The 17,550-nt window shown below is 33.3% G+C and overlaps 1 protein-coding gene across 1 annotated transcript; it reads right to left on the reverse strand.

Annotated features, from left to right (window-relative positions):
- Nucleotides 1-1,017: 1,017 nt before the first annotated feature.
- LOC117108575 (kelch domain-containing protein 10-like) lies at nucleotides 1,018-14,720 on the reverse strand. Its single transcript, XM_033250637.1, has 8 exons — nucleotides 14,569-14,720; nucleotides 12,914-13,083; nucleotides 11,877-11,961; nucleotides 9,260-9,414; nucleotides 8,665-8,934; nucleotides 7,615-7,735; nucleotides 5,837-5,976; nucleotides 1,018-4,565 (listed from the first exon to the last, which is right to left on the reverse strand). Exons 1-8 carry the CDS (start codon nucleotides 14,624-14,626, stop codon nucleotides 4,344-4,346), a joined length of 1,221 nt encoding a protein of 406 aa, XP_033106528.1. The 5' UTR covers nucleotides 14,627-14,720; the 3' UTR covers nucleotides 1,018-4,343.
- Between the last annotated feature and the right edge of the window lie 2,830 nt (nucleotides 14,721-17,550).

Genomic DNA, 17,550 nt, shown 5'->3' on the forward strand with positions numbered 1-17,550 from the left:
AAACATTGTTTTTACCATGGACTTTTAAGCCACTTTCAGACAGAGCTACATTACCAGCCTAATGCGGTAATATTACCGGTAATATTACCAACAATGGGTCAAAATGGCATCAAAAGGTCAGAACTAACCACAGCCACAATGTTGGTGTTAAACAGCGTTCCATCTCAGACCTAATAATACCTAATATTCCTGTCATAGTGAGGTCCAGAGTGTGTCGAAAACAAAAGCAGGTCACATTCCCACAATATTACTCCTTGCTTATCAGCAAATTTTATAGAAACAATAAACAATAAAGCATGCCCTCAGTCTGTGATGACTAAAAAGATTATCCAATGGTTCTTTCAATGTGCATGATCTATTCATACAGAAAGGCATTACATTAAGGCAATACCACTGCAATATTTGGTTGGTATTATACAGTAGGTCCATGTCGGTAAGTGTACCAGCATTTTTACCACAAAGTTGTCAGAACTGCTGTCTCAAAATGCCTTTAGAAGTTGACAGTTTGCATCTCTATACTTGAGTTTAGGCCCAATAAAAAAAATTATTAGTTTATCACCCTTGTGTGCATGTCTTTTATGGTACTGGAAAAAAAAAATGTTTGAAAAAAAAAAAATTTTTTGAAAAAAAAATTTTTTTTTTTAATTTTTTTTATTTATTTTTTTCATTTATTTTATTAAATAGTTAGTAGATATTGTTTGCATTATCTAAATCATGTTTTACTTTGAATTTCAATGCACCAGCAAACAACCCAAGGGTGATATTTGGCTTTAGCAAACTAAAAAATTAAAAAAAAAAATCTCCCTCCCTCATCACTTTTCCTGCCCAGATAGGGTGATAAACTAATAATATTTTTATAGGACCTTTTCAGGAAAGTTATGTGAAAGCTATCAGGGCGATTTAACTTATTGACAGACACTACAGTACACACCAAGATAGAAAGCGTGTTTTATTTTTTAAAGCAAATTTTAATTTCAAAAAGACCATTAAATAAACACAAAAATAATACAGACATAATGGTTTAAAGAATTTTCAAAATTTATTTAAAATATATACTGTAGGTTCTTGTTAACGACATTATAACTTGTGGTGTGCTAATCAAACATTGCTTTTACTTATTATATTTATTTAAAAAATCAAATTATTGGTGGATCTATGGATTAATGGACCACACCCTAAACTCAATCATGTAAAACTCAAAGACTCTAATGATAGCCAGTGGCAGCACCAATAGGGGTTCATTGTGGGGGGGGGGAAGACAGGACCACCGTCGGGGAACTCTAGACAACCATAGGGGAAGAAGCCAATCATGTTGTTGGAGGAATAAACATTCTTGACTGTTAGTAGAGTTCAATTTCCAGGGTGCCTATTCTTAAACTAATTACTATATTATATAAATAGTATTATTCAATTTAAATAGTAAGTTATCTTTAATTAGTTAAACATGGTGAAAATACAAATAATATTTATGTTTTTTTTTTTTACTTCATAACAGTTAATGAAGATTACAATAATGCATTGCACAAGTTTAGACAAACAATTTAACAATAATGAACATTGGAAATAATTTCCCAATATATAAGGTGATAAAGTCTATTTATATTCTTATTTCTTTAATATAAATTTATTTAAATCAATTGTGTCTATGAATCTCATCAGAAGTGAAATTTAACCTACGTCAATACATAAGTGGATTGTTTTGACAGGACCACTGGTTCCAATTAGCCTAGTGGGCTCCTTAATGCACTGACCACACTATCAAATTTTCTTGAATTGACAAAAAAAAACTGTTGTATGCCCGTATATAGTCATAATGTGCCTATATATGGTCATAATGTGATGTCATCATCAGGGCTAGAAAAAGTGCACGACCGCGTTCGAAGACATTGACCATTACCTCGGAGGCATTTTAGAAAAAGAAACATTTTTTTTTTGTTACACATCACAATTTAATGCATACCAGGAATGAAATTTGATATTTAAATTATCAGATTTAAAAGAAATTAAGACACTACCCCCTAAAATATCAAGACACATCTGCAAATCTAAGTAAAAATTTGAATTGTTAAAATTTAAAAAATCATTGAGTTCAATAAGTCACACACATCAAAAAAAAAACTCATCCCAAATGAACCCCACACGCCCTACTACAAAAATTTCTAAACTTGACGTCCAGAAACCCAAGGGTACATCCAAAGACTATAGCAATGGCCCCATAAATGTCAATTAGCGAGAAAACTTTTCAGGTGAAAGCTATTCTTCTAATGCTAAACCAAATGCTTAAAGGGCTCTAAACATAATTCAACATCTCAAATTCAGACTTGGTACAAAAAATATATACGATTAGGTGACAGCCTAAAGGCTTGTACCATCAACTGATACGTAACATACATAGTATTGCTTTTGTCCCATTGAATATAATCACCCAAACGGGAGGTCTCTGCTTTGAACAATTCCTAAATTCATTTTTCTGCATCCTCTTTCGGTCATCCTTTTTTTAGTTGTTCCTTTCAAATTATACTAGTTTATTAATTAATATAAGTTCTGTAATATAATATCTCTTTAAAAATCTACATGATAAAATTACACCTAATTTCTAAAACTATTTTGCTTACTTTTTTCTCAAAACTTCAAGGAACTAAATTTTAGCTGTTTCAGACTTCACTACAATAATAATGATAAAGATTAAAACATCTAAACTACATTACAAATTCCCAATCAAAAAGTGAAAGAATATTGTGTTTTCAAAAAACTTTCGAACACATTATATCTTGATCTAAAGGAGAGTGGATGTTTGTATTAATTTGTGTTCAACCCTTTAAAAAATTAACTTTTTACAGACAACAAATTCTTAAATAGTATTGCTGAGAAGTTGTCTAAAAATGCCATCATAAATTATGGCCATGAATACCAAACATAGAAAATTGCATATGGGAGAGACAGCAACACACAAAAACCAAACCTAAAACAATTAATATTAATGTGTCATATTTAACAGATTTTTAGATTATTTTTTAAGCTTTTGCAGGGTACTGTGTATTAATCATTCATTCCTATCAAACGAGGATTTTGAATTGCTCACTACACTCATCTACCCTCCCCCTTCCTCAATTGACACTTAAATGTTGCTCAAAATGAAATACTTTATCGTTCTATATACTGATGTATTTACAACTTCTGTAGATGTTTGTCCAACTGCCATAAATATCCCAACAATCACCTAAGTTCAAGAACAAATCGCTGGCCTGTAGTGGCCTACTAACTCTGAGAGACGAAGCAAGCGATAGGTCATTCACTTTTTGTAAAGCAAAGTGTAAATATGAATTTCATCAATATTTGACAATCTGGTTGTTAAGATCTTATAGAAATCTCAGAAGACATATTTATATTTTTGTGCTATATTTGTGAGCACAATGAGTTACTTGGGAATTAACAAAAATAATTTTTAAAAATATCAATTATAATAACAGAATCAGTTCTAGCTACAGTAGTACAATAGATGAAGAAAAAATGCTGAAGATCTGAAGAGTTTCAAAAAAATTTTGTCAAACTTTTCTTTCCAGTATGTTGTAGATAATTTTTGTTTAAATTTTACAGTTATTAGTACTTTCTTTTGTTTTTCATTTGCTTTTAAATCTTTGTAAAAAGACTGAATTGAGTTTCCGTGAATAAGTAAAACTTATTATTATTATTATTATTATTATGCATGTTTTTTTAATGTTTTCACACAACTGAAAATAAATACTGTAAACTTTGTAAGATTGCATTGTGGTTCATATTGCATGGGTGCATTATGTAAATTTTTTTTGTTATAATTGCGTGGCTTGTCATACTGTAATCTTCAATTTCGGCATAAAAACTACTAATACCAGTGTCTGCTAAAATGACCTCAGTACATCCAAACAGAAAATGTTTATAAAGAAATTTATAAAATAAATAACGAATTAAAATTTAATTAAAACACAATAACACCTAGGTTATGTATATTTTATATATATATATATATATATATATATATAAAAAATCACTTGTGAGTTTTAAAGAGAAAGTGAGAACACTTTTTTTCATTTAGTATTGTTTCAAACTTTTGGAAAATTATGATAAAAACAGCCGCAGCATAACTAATGAACTAAAACCGGGCACGCACAGCGCTCGACAGCCATCGGCCAACGCGAAGCGCAACAGATTGTTTTTATTAACAATCTGCTCAGACTACCACCGGCAATCAGCAGACGGTGACGCATCCCCTAGCGCTCACTGTCAACGCAGATGGATTCTCCGTCCGACCGTTGTAACGCGCAGTGTGTGCCCGGTGTAAGATTTTATTCACAAGGATCTATGGCCTATTTATTGTATGGTTTCAGCCTATCTAATAAAGCAGGTGGAATTCCAAGCCTGTATAATTGCATGTATGACAGTTTATCAAGATGACTGAAGTATTTGTGTAGATAGTTCCACGCGATTTCCAACAAACTAGGTACCTCCAGCCAAATCCTGAAAATGGCTGACGTTCTTACGCGGTCCCCGAGTGACGTTACACCACCATATAAGTACATACAACCAGCCTGCATTTAGGAAATAACAATTAAGATAATTAAAATAACAATACTAAAGTATTATGTGTCCAAGTCCAAACTACCAAAATTTTGGTTGGTGCCAAATATAATAATGAAAAATTAACATCTTCACTATTTATTAATAATCAAAATTTAATCTCATAGCTCATTAAAATGATCAAATAAATTGTTAACTTTGGTCTTATTGTTGTTGGACTGTTTAATCATTAATAAACCAAGCACAAAGATTGTGTTTGGTTTATCAACGATTAAACAGTCTTACAACAATAATAAGCAAAACAGATGAAAATATTTAGTCTTGATATATTAAGCATTATTTTAAAAAAATATTATATTTGCTTAATTCAAATACATAATTTATGTTACATCATAATCAGACCACAATATCATTATATTCAACTTCACTACACTTTACAATTACATACATTTTTTATATAATTACATAATTTATTATTTAATAATGATGTTCATAGGGTGATTTTCTTGGAAATCCTATTCTAGCAATTCGATACAACCAATCATCTACACACAAGCGCACTGGGGAGTAGTGTATGCCTTCATGGACATAAGAAACCTTATACCATTGCCATTAAATCATAGATTCATGAGTAAACATGCGCTGTATTTAGTAAAATGTTTGCTACATCGATTAAAGCTTCTCTATGAAGGGAATCCAATATGTGAAACCTCAAAGTTCTAACTGTATACTGTATCTGTGTTCAGATTCATTGTCTAGTTACATTTGTTGCATTACAAGGTCATATCGCAATTGTACGTACCACTATTGTAAGTAGCAAGGGCATGTGCAATTTCAACAATTACCAGTTTTCCCTGCACTAACTTGTTAGAGGTACAACGAGAGATGGGGCCAAAATATACATCTTGATGGTAGTTGATTGAAGCAAGAGGTGGGATGGTTCATTTCGGATGGGGTTATGCACGAACGAGTGTTTGGCCGAACCATTCAAACCGCCCTTGGAACAGGCCAGGAAAGGAGGGCGCAAATTTATCTGAATTGAAATTATATCGTATGAAAAGTGTTCTAATTTCAGTTTTTATAAAAATAATATACATTTCCTTATGTCTTCCTAGTGTCCTAAACCTAATGTCCAATTAATATCCAATAAATATATGGAACAGCTAATGACTTACATGAAATAGATATAAGAAAACACAGATGCTACTATAATTAAACCCCACCTTAATTTTTAAATAATCAATTCAAGTCATTATCAAATACTGGGGAAAAAACAACTTACAGGTGTTATAGCCGCTGAATGAAAGAACGTCGGTACAGGCATTGACACGCTTAGCTTCGACCACTGTAATGTTTCTAGATTCAACTTCCACAGGTCATCATATATATAGCTACTGTTATGTCCTCCACACATATAAATACCTGTAGTAAAAACAATTTGTATTATGATTATAAATAACTAAAATATAGTAAGTCTTCTATCTACATTTACATTCTATGTGCTTTTTAAAGTTGAAGCAGGAATTAAATCTTGAGAAAGCAAATTATTTTAGTAGTTTGAACAGTGTGGTATTTCTCTAGTTCTAAATTAACTTAGATCTTCCCATACACTCAGACGTGTAACACTTAGATTGCATTAGATACAGAAATGCAATTATCGGCAAAAACGTTAACTCTCTATGGAGTCCTTTGAGAAGTGTGCAGACACCAGAGAGTATTAAAAAAAAAATGTGAGAGTGCAGGCTACAATGCATTTGATGCTTAGAAATCCAAGTTGATTCTTCCAAAATGGCTACTCCAAAATGCAACCACTGTTTAATAGTAGTCTGAGTACTTGAATACATTTCATTTTCCACGTGCAACTACAATGCTTGTATAGTAGCTCTTGAAATGCTTTGAAAGATGATATGCATCAAGTTTTGAACTCTCCACTGGTGGATTCAGCCACTCACTTCCACCTACGCGGTCCCAAAAAGTTTTGGAGTAGTAGGAGTCTCTTGGAAATTGGCACCCACACTCCCATGAGAAAGCAAAAATCTGCAAACTGTCCCAATCTTCAGAAAACTCTGAATATTTGCCAATTTTTACTTAACTTTCATAATTCATTTTTTTCTCAATAAATTAGCTGACCATGGATATCAGCATAAACAGTTAGTTCCAATGTGATGTGTTAAGAAAGCTTATTAAAACCAGATCTTACTGAAGTGGCTCCTCTCAACCTTGGACCGCTACTGTTACAATAGAGCTGTTCTCCAAGACATTGATCATTTTATTAGGTACATGTATAAAAGATTGGCATAGGTCTTAAACTTATGACCATTAGGATTGGAACATGAAGCCTTACTAGTGTTTCACATACATAAATCATGGAGGTATTATTGAAAAGGAGATCACGCAGCAACAGATTTCTTTGACGCGACAAACCAATGTGTTCCTCACCTTTGAATCATGCGCGGGCATCTATCTTATTATTAACATTTTTTTTTTGTTAGCAACAACATGCCTTTATATGCTTCAACATGGCAGTTGTGCAATAAACTGTTTGATTTTAACTCATTAAATATCTTTAAAATTAACAATGTTCCCCTGATTGGATTTTTCAAACTTATAGTATGTTATGTGTATATTTAAGGAAAAGATTTCGCAAAATATTTCTTTTAGAAATAATATTAGACTTCAAAGGCATCACGCAAATGCACTTCACGTGCTGCGGCAGCTTTGCTCCTGGACCATTTGCATAGCGCTGCGTGCACGGAGTTTTGTCGAGTGATCTCCTTCGCAATAATAGCTCCATGCATAATTGAATAAATTAATCAATTAGACAATCAATCAATCAATCAATCATACATATTAAGTATAGCATCATTTAAAGTCACTTCTGAGGGAGTAAGATACACCCTGCTTGTGTCGAAGAATATAATTCAATATTGGAATTGCTTAGTTTGTATATAAAAATAGAAGTTAAATAATTTTTAAATAAGCAATTCAATGTTAAGTTTTGGGGGTTCCCCATTTTTACGAAAGACGGTGTATAAAGAGGAATAAAGATATAACATTTACTATCTTTCCATTGGCAACAGGTGTGGTAAACTCTTCTCTTTGGGTAAGAATGCTCAATAGATTCCCAAGGTCTAGTTGATAAATACTCCCATAACCTTGTTCCAAGGTCATATGCATGTATCTGTTGATAAATAACAACATTAATAATGATTTAGAGTACTACAACAGAGACGGTTTGGTGCAGTGGAAACGGTTTGGTTTTCTAAACTCGAGGTTGGGGTTTCAATCCTTCACTGTGCATTTTGCTGGTGTCCTTAAGCAAGGCACTTGATCTTCATTACTTCAGTCTACCCAGATGTATCAGTGGGTCCCAGCATTAATTAATTAGTAACAATTAGGGTAATAAGAATGATGTTGCACTTATACAGCACACAAAGAGAATAAAGTAACAAAAAATTGAATCAAGCATAAGTCACTGGATATTATCTTCAATTTACTCTAAGATATTTTAATAATACAGAAAGGGCACTATATATTTTATTTGTCTGATGTTTGCTCTTTTTGATATGAACAAAAATAAATCATTCAATATAATTTTTATATCATGTTAATATGACGAACAGCAAATTGGGTCTTTGAAAAGATGCGGAAGGGGATATCATTACGAATCATTTTATCAAGGCAGGCAACAGCAACGTATCCAATAACTGGGGTAATAACATGAAGCTAAAAATAGAAAAATTTGATTTGGCTACATTATAAAACTGATATATTATCCTGATGACATTAATAGACATAAATTTACACATCCACAAATCAAGAACTATTTATAAATACATCAATTATGAACGACAATGTTGGAAGTACTACTTATTAAGATTAATGCCAATAATAATGATAAATGATATACCACCATGCAAATATATAAAGATGAGAATTTTAATATAAGGATTTAGTTCATCAAATATATAATTCAAGCTGACGAGAGCACTGTTGGTTCTATAAAAAAAAAACACAAATCCTCTCACCCTTCTCCCCCTCACCCCAAGCAAATTGTTTGTACTCTCATGAAAATTATGCCAATAATAGATGATCCTTGCGAATCCATACCTTATTCATAAAGTGTGATTTATATTGCAGTTCATGCCAACTATTTCCTATAACGAACAGTTTATTTTTGTGAATTGCTATTGAGTGTCTGTACATTCCCCGACAGAGGGCGTCTTCAGAAAAGTCAGTGGGTAGATTCTCGTGCAAATGGGTCCACATGTTTGTATGTAGATTAAGTTCGTGAAGTTCTGAGTTGAAGTGAAATTCTCCTGGACAAACTTGACGGCACCCTCCGAAAACATAAATACATCCTTGGTGTAAGCACATGGCCTGAGAAAGTATGGAAATTTTAAGACTATTAATTTCCTGTCAAATAGGCCAAAAAATAATGTTAAAGAATGCAGTATACTCTTTTGAAATGAAGTAGGGGATTATCTCCCAGTGTACTGCCCAAATCACCACCGATGGGACCCCTTTGGGAAATAGAGATTTTTCGACAAATGTTAGGCCTAGGCCCTTGCATATCTATAGCCTCTTTAAGTATGCACAAGAGTTTTTAACCTGCGAACTACGCTACGATTTCTAGGCTGGGTAAGGTTTACAAAGAACTACGTGAATAAAATAATAAAATTCATTCGATATGAATATTAGGTACCTGTCCATACTTGCCCTGTGGCCTTTCTCCACCACTGTTTAAAACATTCCAAGCTTGTGTTTTCAAGTTGAACATGTAAATTTTGTCGTTGCTATTTAAGCCCCATGGAAATCCTGTGCCACCGAACAAGAGAAGAGTTTGACCAGATATTGCCACTGAAACAAGATATATTATTGTTATTAATTCTGTTTATTTGCATAAAACTTTGTTTATGTTGAGTAAGTTACATGTAATTTAAAGTAACACATATTTTCATCATAGATAAATACAGATAAGGTAATTTTTACATTGGAGAGCCACAACCACCAAAAAATGTAATCCACATGAATCAAAACTTAGGTTTCATTTTCTGAGTGCAGATTTATGTAGAATAAATTTGGTTCAAAGTGAAATTTTTGTCTCATTAATTCATATTCTATTCTAGTACATAATTCAGCTTAATTTAAACAATCCTACCCTGTTTTGCATAACTCAAACCTGAGTAATGAATACGTGAGTTAATGTTATCTAGAACTCAATGTTAAGATAGGTTTTGACTTGGCATCTAGTATTTTTTCTAGGAAGTTGGTAGATATTTAGTTATTTCATATCTGATTCTGTTACTAAAAAATTTCTTGTTTAGTTCTACATTTTATAGTTTTCATGATGTACATGTAAAAGTTACATACGTCCTCGTGGAAGAACACCACCTTGGTGAACGAGCTTCCGTTGTAAAAAAAAAATTTTAATTATTATTATTATTATTATTATTATTATAATTAATATTATTATTATTATTAATATTTTCCTGTGAGCAAACCAATACTGTATTTATAAACTAAAGTTACTTTATAATAGTTATGTTCAGACAGCCTTCCGTCTGAAGTAAAGTTTCAGCAGACAGATGTTATGTGAGCATTACTACAGATGAGTTACAACACGATGCTTACCCAGGGCATAATGTTAATTTTACTTCAAAACTTAGAAGTATGCACATTTTGCAGAAGTAACTATTGCTGTCTCTCAACAATTATTTTGCAGTTATGAAAAATTGTGTTTACAAATGTATAAACATCACAGGAAATGTTATTTTTGGCACTCTTTTTGTAGGTAATTATCTTTTAAAAAACTTTGAGGTCGTATTTACTTGTGAGCTCTGAACTAAACATGTCTACACGGCACTACTCTGAGCGCGTATTCCTTACAGAAGTAGCACACTTACTCCTGAGACTGCTCAGGAGTAAATCGCCTGTAGTAGGGTTGAAGTAGCTTAATAAAAAGAGCGTCTTCACAGGCACTACCCAGGGCTTACGGCAAGTAAACTGCTACGTTAAAGCTTACTTCTAAAGCCCCTCTCCCACCTAGGTTGATTTCATCCAAGGTCTCACGAGTTCTACGAGTTAAAAACTTGTGATTTAATTTGCTTGGGAAAGGACCTCTATACATGCTTACTATGTGTTAGCTACGAGTGAGCTATGACCTTACAGAGTTGGTTAGGAGTAATGTACGAAATATGCCGAGCGAAGCACCGAGTTTACTACGAGCTTTACGAGATTATTATGAGCATAATGAGTTTGTACGGAATTAGATAGAGTTAGGTACGAGCATTCCGATCAAATGTTCCTCGTGATTGTAACCAATTCGGTGCAATTGTACTTAACTCGTACTCGTTTCGGGGTGCTTGCATCAAACTCATGGATCACAAAACTGACAACGAGCATTGAGAGTAGTGTACAAATTACGTAGGAGTACCCTGCGTACTCTACAAGTTACCAACGAGTCCTTTGAGTTTAGTATGAGTTCTCAACTCGTAGCACTAATTTTGAACATGTTCAAAATTAGTGCCACGAGTTCAGAGCTGCTATGTGTAGGTATGAGTTCTTCACAAGCTTCCCGAATTCCCAAATTGCTAACTCGGCAAACTCTTTTAACTCGTATGCTAAAATATATATAGGGGGCGAGGGGCTTAACTCGTCTGAACGCGCCTATTCTCTCATTAGTTTACAGATTGGTTTTATTTGGTCTTTGGGAAAAACAACACTTAGAGGGTTGGATGAAATATTTAGAGTATATAGAGGAGCAATAATGAGGGAGAATGGAATTTATAATGCCCTTTAAAGGACAGTTTACAGATTTTATATAATTTGAGGACTGATCTAGCATACTCAGTTACATACTAGGTTACTTTTGAAATTACGAATTTCATTCGCGTTTGTTACGTAGACGCTCTAAACTAAATTTGTGATGACGTGCCAAGTAAATCGCTTCATCTAAGCTAGTGATAGGCAATTGTAATTCATAGGATTAGGACGATTCTAGATGAGTTCTTTGTATTACTACATTTGTATAAAATATAAAAGAACAAAAATGATATCAAACAAGACCTACCTAGGCCCCTAATAATACTATATAGACCAGTTCAAGGGTGCCATTGGCACGTCACCAAAAATTTAGTTTAGAGCGTCTACATAACGAACATGCAAGTGATTCATAGTTTTAGAAATGGCCTAGTTTGTAACTGAGCATGCTAGACCAGTCCTCAAATTATATAAAATCAATAAACTTGTCCTTAAGATAAATACTTTGGTAATAGATGGTTTAGAGAGTTTCAAAACTTTGAATAGAAAAAATTGCTTACTAGACATGGATGCAGTTTCAGCTGGGGGATGACCACTTGTACTAACTTCATGCCACTCACAAGTTGTTAAATTAAATGACCAAAGCTGAAATGAAATAATATATTATATTATTATATCAAGTATGGGGCACCAAATAAATTAGGTATGGCATGTAATAACCGCAATAAAAAGTAACCCAAAATTAGGGTCTGGAACCTAGGCTAGAACCTTAGCAGAGTGATGCCCCTACCCCTGAATGCATAATCCAATTACACCTCATTTGTGGAAGTGGTTTGTCTTTGGTTTCCCAACCTCGAGATTGGGGTTTCAATCCCTCGCTGTGCATTCCACTTGTGTCCTTGGGCAATGAACTTTATCTGCATTGCTCCTTTCCACCCAGAAGTATATGTGGGTACCTGGTGGGGTTAAATGCCAAAATGTGCTGATGTACCTGCTGCAACGTTATGGAATACTCCCCCAGGGAGCTTGAGTTTGTGTTCCATAGGCATTTAATCCAATGACCGTGGTAATGATAATGTCAAGCACATAAAGGGCTTAATAATAAGTCCATTATTATAATTATTTGTGTTGTCATTTCTCCTACTGTTTAATGTCATAATATGATGGCCTCATCATTATTTGAATTAACATTTTTTAAACATAGTCAGTGCATCTGCTGGTTTAAAGGTATAGTGTACTAATATTGATGCAGTGCATGAAATTATTGAATATAATTTCCTACAGTATACATTCCCTAACCTAAAGGGTACTTGCAGGAGAATTTGTTACAGAGCAAATACACAAGTTGATTTGAGCTCAAAAGTGTAATCACCAATGTAGTAAAGCCATAAGATTACCAAACAGAGTATAATTTCAATGAGATTTACTCCTTGAATGCACAAAAATCTTCTGCATTTTTCTCATAACCAAAGAAAAACTTTACTTCCCAAGTCTTCAAAAAAGATTTAGTATAAAATTATCATGTAGCAATGAGGGCCTGTTATGATAAGCCTTGTCGAAAGATTGGTTGTGATAGTCTATAGTACTAATAATATACCTCTTTAAAGACTTTATTAAAAATATACTCTGGTGAAATGTTTTCTTCATCATCTTCTTCAAATGAACATCGATATTCAGGATGATAGCCACCGTAGACTACAAGATGTCCATTATTTGCAACACTACAATGCCCGCTTCGTGGATATGGTTGTTTTTCCTCACTGTACCCTGTCGGAAATTAATCAAATATATAGATATGAAATCTTATACTTAATAAATAGAGGTGGATAGTGGATAGGTGTAAATAATGGAAATGTGGAATATAGTTGCATAGTTAAAAGATGGGGGCATCTACCCAAGAAGGAAGTAATTAGCAGTTTGTGAATATCTGACATATTATGTTCACAGTGAGGTGATTTCTTGTTGCTGCTCTCACATAATTGAAAACAAAAGCTTGCTAATTCCTCCCTGGCCACATAATACTAGCACTAGTACTAGTGTAGGTACGTTACAAAGCGTGACGTCACACTTGATTGTTTTGGTTAGACGTTCGCGGCGACCTTGAACTTCCGGCTCACGGTGTTGGGTTTTAAAAAAATCGTGAAAATTACGTTTCTGATTAAAAATCGATTATGTCATGCATTTTTAGGCAGACAAAAGGTTAAAGAACAGTCACGCATTTGTTTTGTGTTCATTCATTGTTTATTTCCGCTGCAGTTGACGTCCGAAGTTACTACTCGAATAAAATCAACTTTTGCTGTCAAAACGGTACATGGTTTTTCTAATTATTATAATAGTAATTTAGAGAAATAATTAATTAACATTTTGACCAAATATGAAAAAATTCTGACGACAACCAAGTGGTTTTTGTAAGCTGGCAAATCTGCTATGATTTACGATCGCTTGTGTAAAATGGCGTCTAATGATCGCGACGTCATGTATACCATAATTCTAGGTAGGCCTAGACCGTGATAGAATTTCAGCCTCTAAAACGACAAATATCGTTAAATATGTTACTTGAATTGATATTTTATGTTTAGTAGATACATAGGAATTAGTTTTTATAACAAATATTTAATTGATTTTAGTGATGTTAGAAGATTGATAAGTTCAATAAAATTATTGGTAAATGATGTGTTAGCTGTTAGTTACGATCACATGACTGGTATCTAGCTGTCTCTTATACACATCTAGATGTGTATAAGAGACAGTTACTGTAAAATATCGACTACATATGGACCACCTTAAAATGCGGCCGGATTACGGTTCGTTATCATAATCAGAATTGTGTACCAGGAGAATATATGCAGGTCATTTTCTACCTCTGCGGAGCATCCAAACCTTGGATTGGACTAGGGCCTACGCAGAGTATCATCATAGAAGTAGTAGAAGTGAATGTGTCTATTTACAGTACGGGGCCTCAATGGCACCCTTGAACTGGCCTATATAATATTAGAGGCCTAAGTAGGCCTACTCTGCTGTTATGTTTGTTCTTAACATTAATCATTCGACAACAGCTCACTGACACTGACAGATGAGTGACACTGCTGTCTGGCCAGCAGTGAAATGCTGTACTGTAGGCCTAGGCCTACCGCCTAGTAGTAGGCCTAGTGTTTCTTGTACAGACTACTTTGTTGGCAATCGAGTAGTGTTTCAGCGCTAACATGAATGCAATTAAAGATAATAGATTACATTATACAAACAATCACTAACCATTGCGATCAGCAGTCGAAATCTGCACAAAGTGCCCTACTTTTAAAGGTAATGCCATTACAGGTACCTACTTTTTGTGCAGGGCAGGATGGACGCGTCAAATTTCCGCTTGATTGACCCACCTATTTAAAATTATATGGAGGCTCTCAGGTGCCCACACACAATTAAGAAGGGCGTTAAGGCTTTCGTATCGTTAAATCATGTTTCAAAAAATTTTCCCCTACAAGTCTTCGTAGAATGCGGAAGCGTCGATTTATATAGCGCCCCCTCATTAAAACGGTTATAGAATGATCAAGTATAGATCAATTCAAAGTTTTAAACAATACAATAAAACATGTGAGATAACCCCGAAAAGAGATATTTTTTAAGATTCAAATTTACGATCTATTTCATAATTTTCAAGAATAATGTTAAGAAAACCTCATCTATCTAATTTTCTTGTGTGCATATGAAAATGAAAATTAGCATAACGATTAATGTTGATAACAAAATTATTTTATCTGGTACCAATCTAAGCTCTTCTTTCCTTAGATGTTAGATGTACTTGCAAAGCAAGCCACATTTTCACACTGAAGGGTGTGTACGACATCAGTAATTTTATGTCAATTCCAAGAATTTTCAATCCACCCCCCCCCCAACCCCACCAATGAAAACGACTTTTCTACGCCACTGTACTGCATAGAACGCCGATCAACATTTAGCTGACACCTCACCCTTCACTCAAACGATTTGACGGTTTCAGGTCGTTTGAATACTTTGCTCCAGCTCTAGAATAAACTTCCCCTGGATGTTCAATCCTTGGTCAGTCCTGCAAGTCCACCAACAATGTGATTAGTTTTCCTCTTTTTATTAATAATAATAATAATAAAAAGAGTAAGATTTTAACCCCATACGTTCGATTATGTTATTATTGTCATTATTATTATTGTTATTTTTTAAAGTTAACTGGAGCATTCAAAATTATCATTATTATTTCATTATTTTTCACAATTTAGTTAACTTTAAATATAGGCCTATATGCACAAATAATAAAAATTTTAAAAAATAAATTTAAAAAAAACAAGCAAGAGTGAGCCTCGAACCTCATACTTTCGATTATCTTTATTTTCTCTACACACAAAACGTGCATCTTTACCGCTCGGCTACATTTCACCTGATCAACATACTTAGTAATGTTATACCGCTACAATACAACAACACCGAACGAGTCGGTATGTAATCAATCCGCTCGAGTCAACCCGGCCTAGCCAAATGACTCAATCGAACGATCCGCTCGAGTTGGCTCGGTCAGTTGCGACAAAACTATAAAATAAATAACGTTCTAAAATCTACATCCTACTTCTGATGAGCAACAAAATCGGGAACGTGAAAGACGTAAAACGGTTCAGTAGTTTTTGAGTTATGCTCACAGAAGGACAAACACAAACATCACAGACAGACAGAAAAATTATAATAATTAATCATGTACAATTGTCAGAAATAAAAAAATTGATAGGATAAAAATTTTAAATATTTAATATTATTATTATTATTTAAATCAAAATTATTATATTATTATAAATATTTATGTACAATTGTCCTTTCCAAAATATGATACGGTTACACACAAAAAAATAAAAAAATAAACCCAAAACTTAGGACTACCAATAGAACAGGCTATTTCTGATACATTAATTATTAACTATAGTATAAATTATCTCCAAATTTTTATCATTAGTATAAATATTATTGCAGGTACACTCTCTTGTGGTATCGATTTTTTTATTTGTGGTATTGCAATAATTGTTTTCTATTTTTCAAATAACCTCTGAACCATCCGAAAACATTAGTTTAAAGTCAAATACATTTGTATAGCAGTATGCCTGTAAGTGATAAATCGTGAAACATTACAAAAATTGATAAACATCATCGTTATCCATTCGATAAAATAATCATTGTCATTATGTTTATTATTTTTCATTGGAAAGAAGCTAAGTAGCCTCTGCTATATATATATATCTGTCTCTTATACACATCTAGATGTGTATAAGAGACAGCCACTGGATTATTATCAATTACGATATTTCTAGTTTCATTTTTATATTTTATACGGAAGTCAACAACCATTTCTTTGGTCTTGGAAACGTTAAGCTTAAGAAGATTATCCTTACAATATCTGACAAAACATTCAATTTCAGATGTGTAATTGCAATCATTATCATCTTTGATAAGACCTAATATTGATAAGACCTAATAAAGATGTTGATTATAATGATACACAATGACAATAAAAGAAAGAAATAAAACAAAAAATTCAGAAGCCATTGAATGCAAATTTAGACACTGTTGTATAAGTCTATTCAATACTCAATTAAAAAAGGATTTTATAATTTAAATAATTTTACAGAAAAAGGAGACGTAGGGAAGGTGTACAGTAAAGTGCAAACGTTCTTGAATAGAGGAACAGACCAACTAACTGGAAATGACATCTTTCGGTACTTTCAAACTCACAACTTTTCATGCACGTTCGATTGTATGAGTATTGCTCTTGACGTCAGCAACTGTTTTGATGAATCATCGATAGAGGGAAATGAACTTCTCGATTTTATGACAAATATCGTTGATTTTAGGAGAGCTGCACCACGCGAGCTTAAAGACGTAATGGAGGTGTTTACCGAACGTCAAAGCGATGTTGGCAACACTTCATATTTCACTGACTATCTTGCTAAAATAATTATCTTCAAAGGAGAAAATACAGAATAATTGTTATTTATTATAAATATTTAAATGTATTACAAAGGCAGTATGCGCTAGCTTGTTTTGTCTGTATTATATAACTTTTCTACACAAATGTTGTAGACAATATAGGTTACTTTAATACGGTATATGCGTAGTAATGATAAAACTAATACAGCAATATAATGACGTCGTAAACAATAATACGGTATATATTTTAATTTTAAAAAAATAACAGTAGACAATATAAATACTTTAATACGGTAG

This window comes from Anneissia japonica, unplaced genomic scaffold (genome assembly GCF_011630105.1).
Source record: "Anneissia japonica isolate Jap-2015-1 unplaced genomic scaffold, ASM1163010v1 scaffold287727_len1644234_cov201, whole genome shotgun sequence".
NCBI classification, from domain to species: domain Eukaryota; kingdom Metazoa; phylum Echinodermata; class Crinoidea; order Comatulida; family Comatulidae; genus Anneissia; species Anneissia japonica.

Excerpts from the sequence above, each read along its gene's own strand:
- LOC117108575 (XM_033250637.1), bottom strand. The coding sequence starts at position 14,626 with ATGGCATTACCTTTAAAAGTAGGGCACTTTGTGCAGATTTCGACTGCT. Across the intron at positions 11,962-12,913 it reads TTAATAAAGTCTTTAAAGAG|CTTTGGTCATTTAATTTAAC; the intron begins GTATATTATTAG and ends ATTTCATTTCAG. Across the intron at positions 9,415-11,876 it reads TGAAACTGCATCCATGTCTA|TGGCAATATCTGGTCAAACT; the intron begins GTAAGCAATTTT and ends ATCTTGTTTCAG.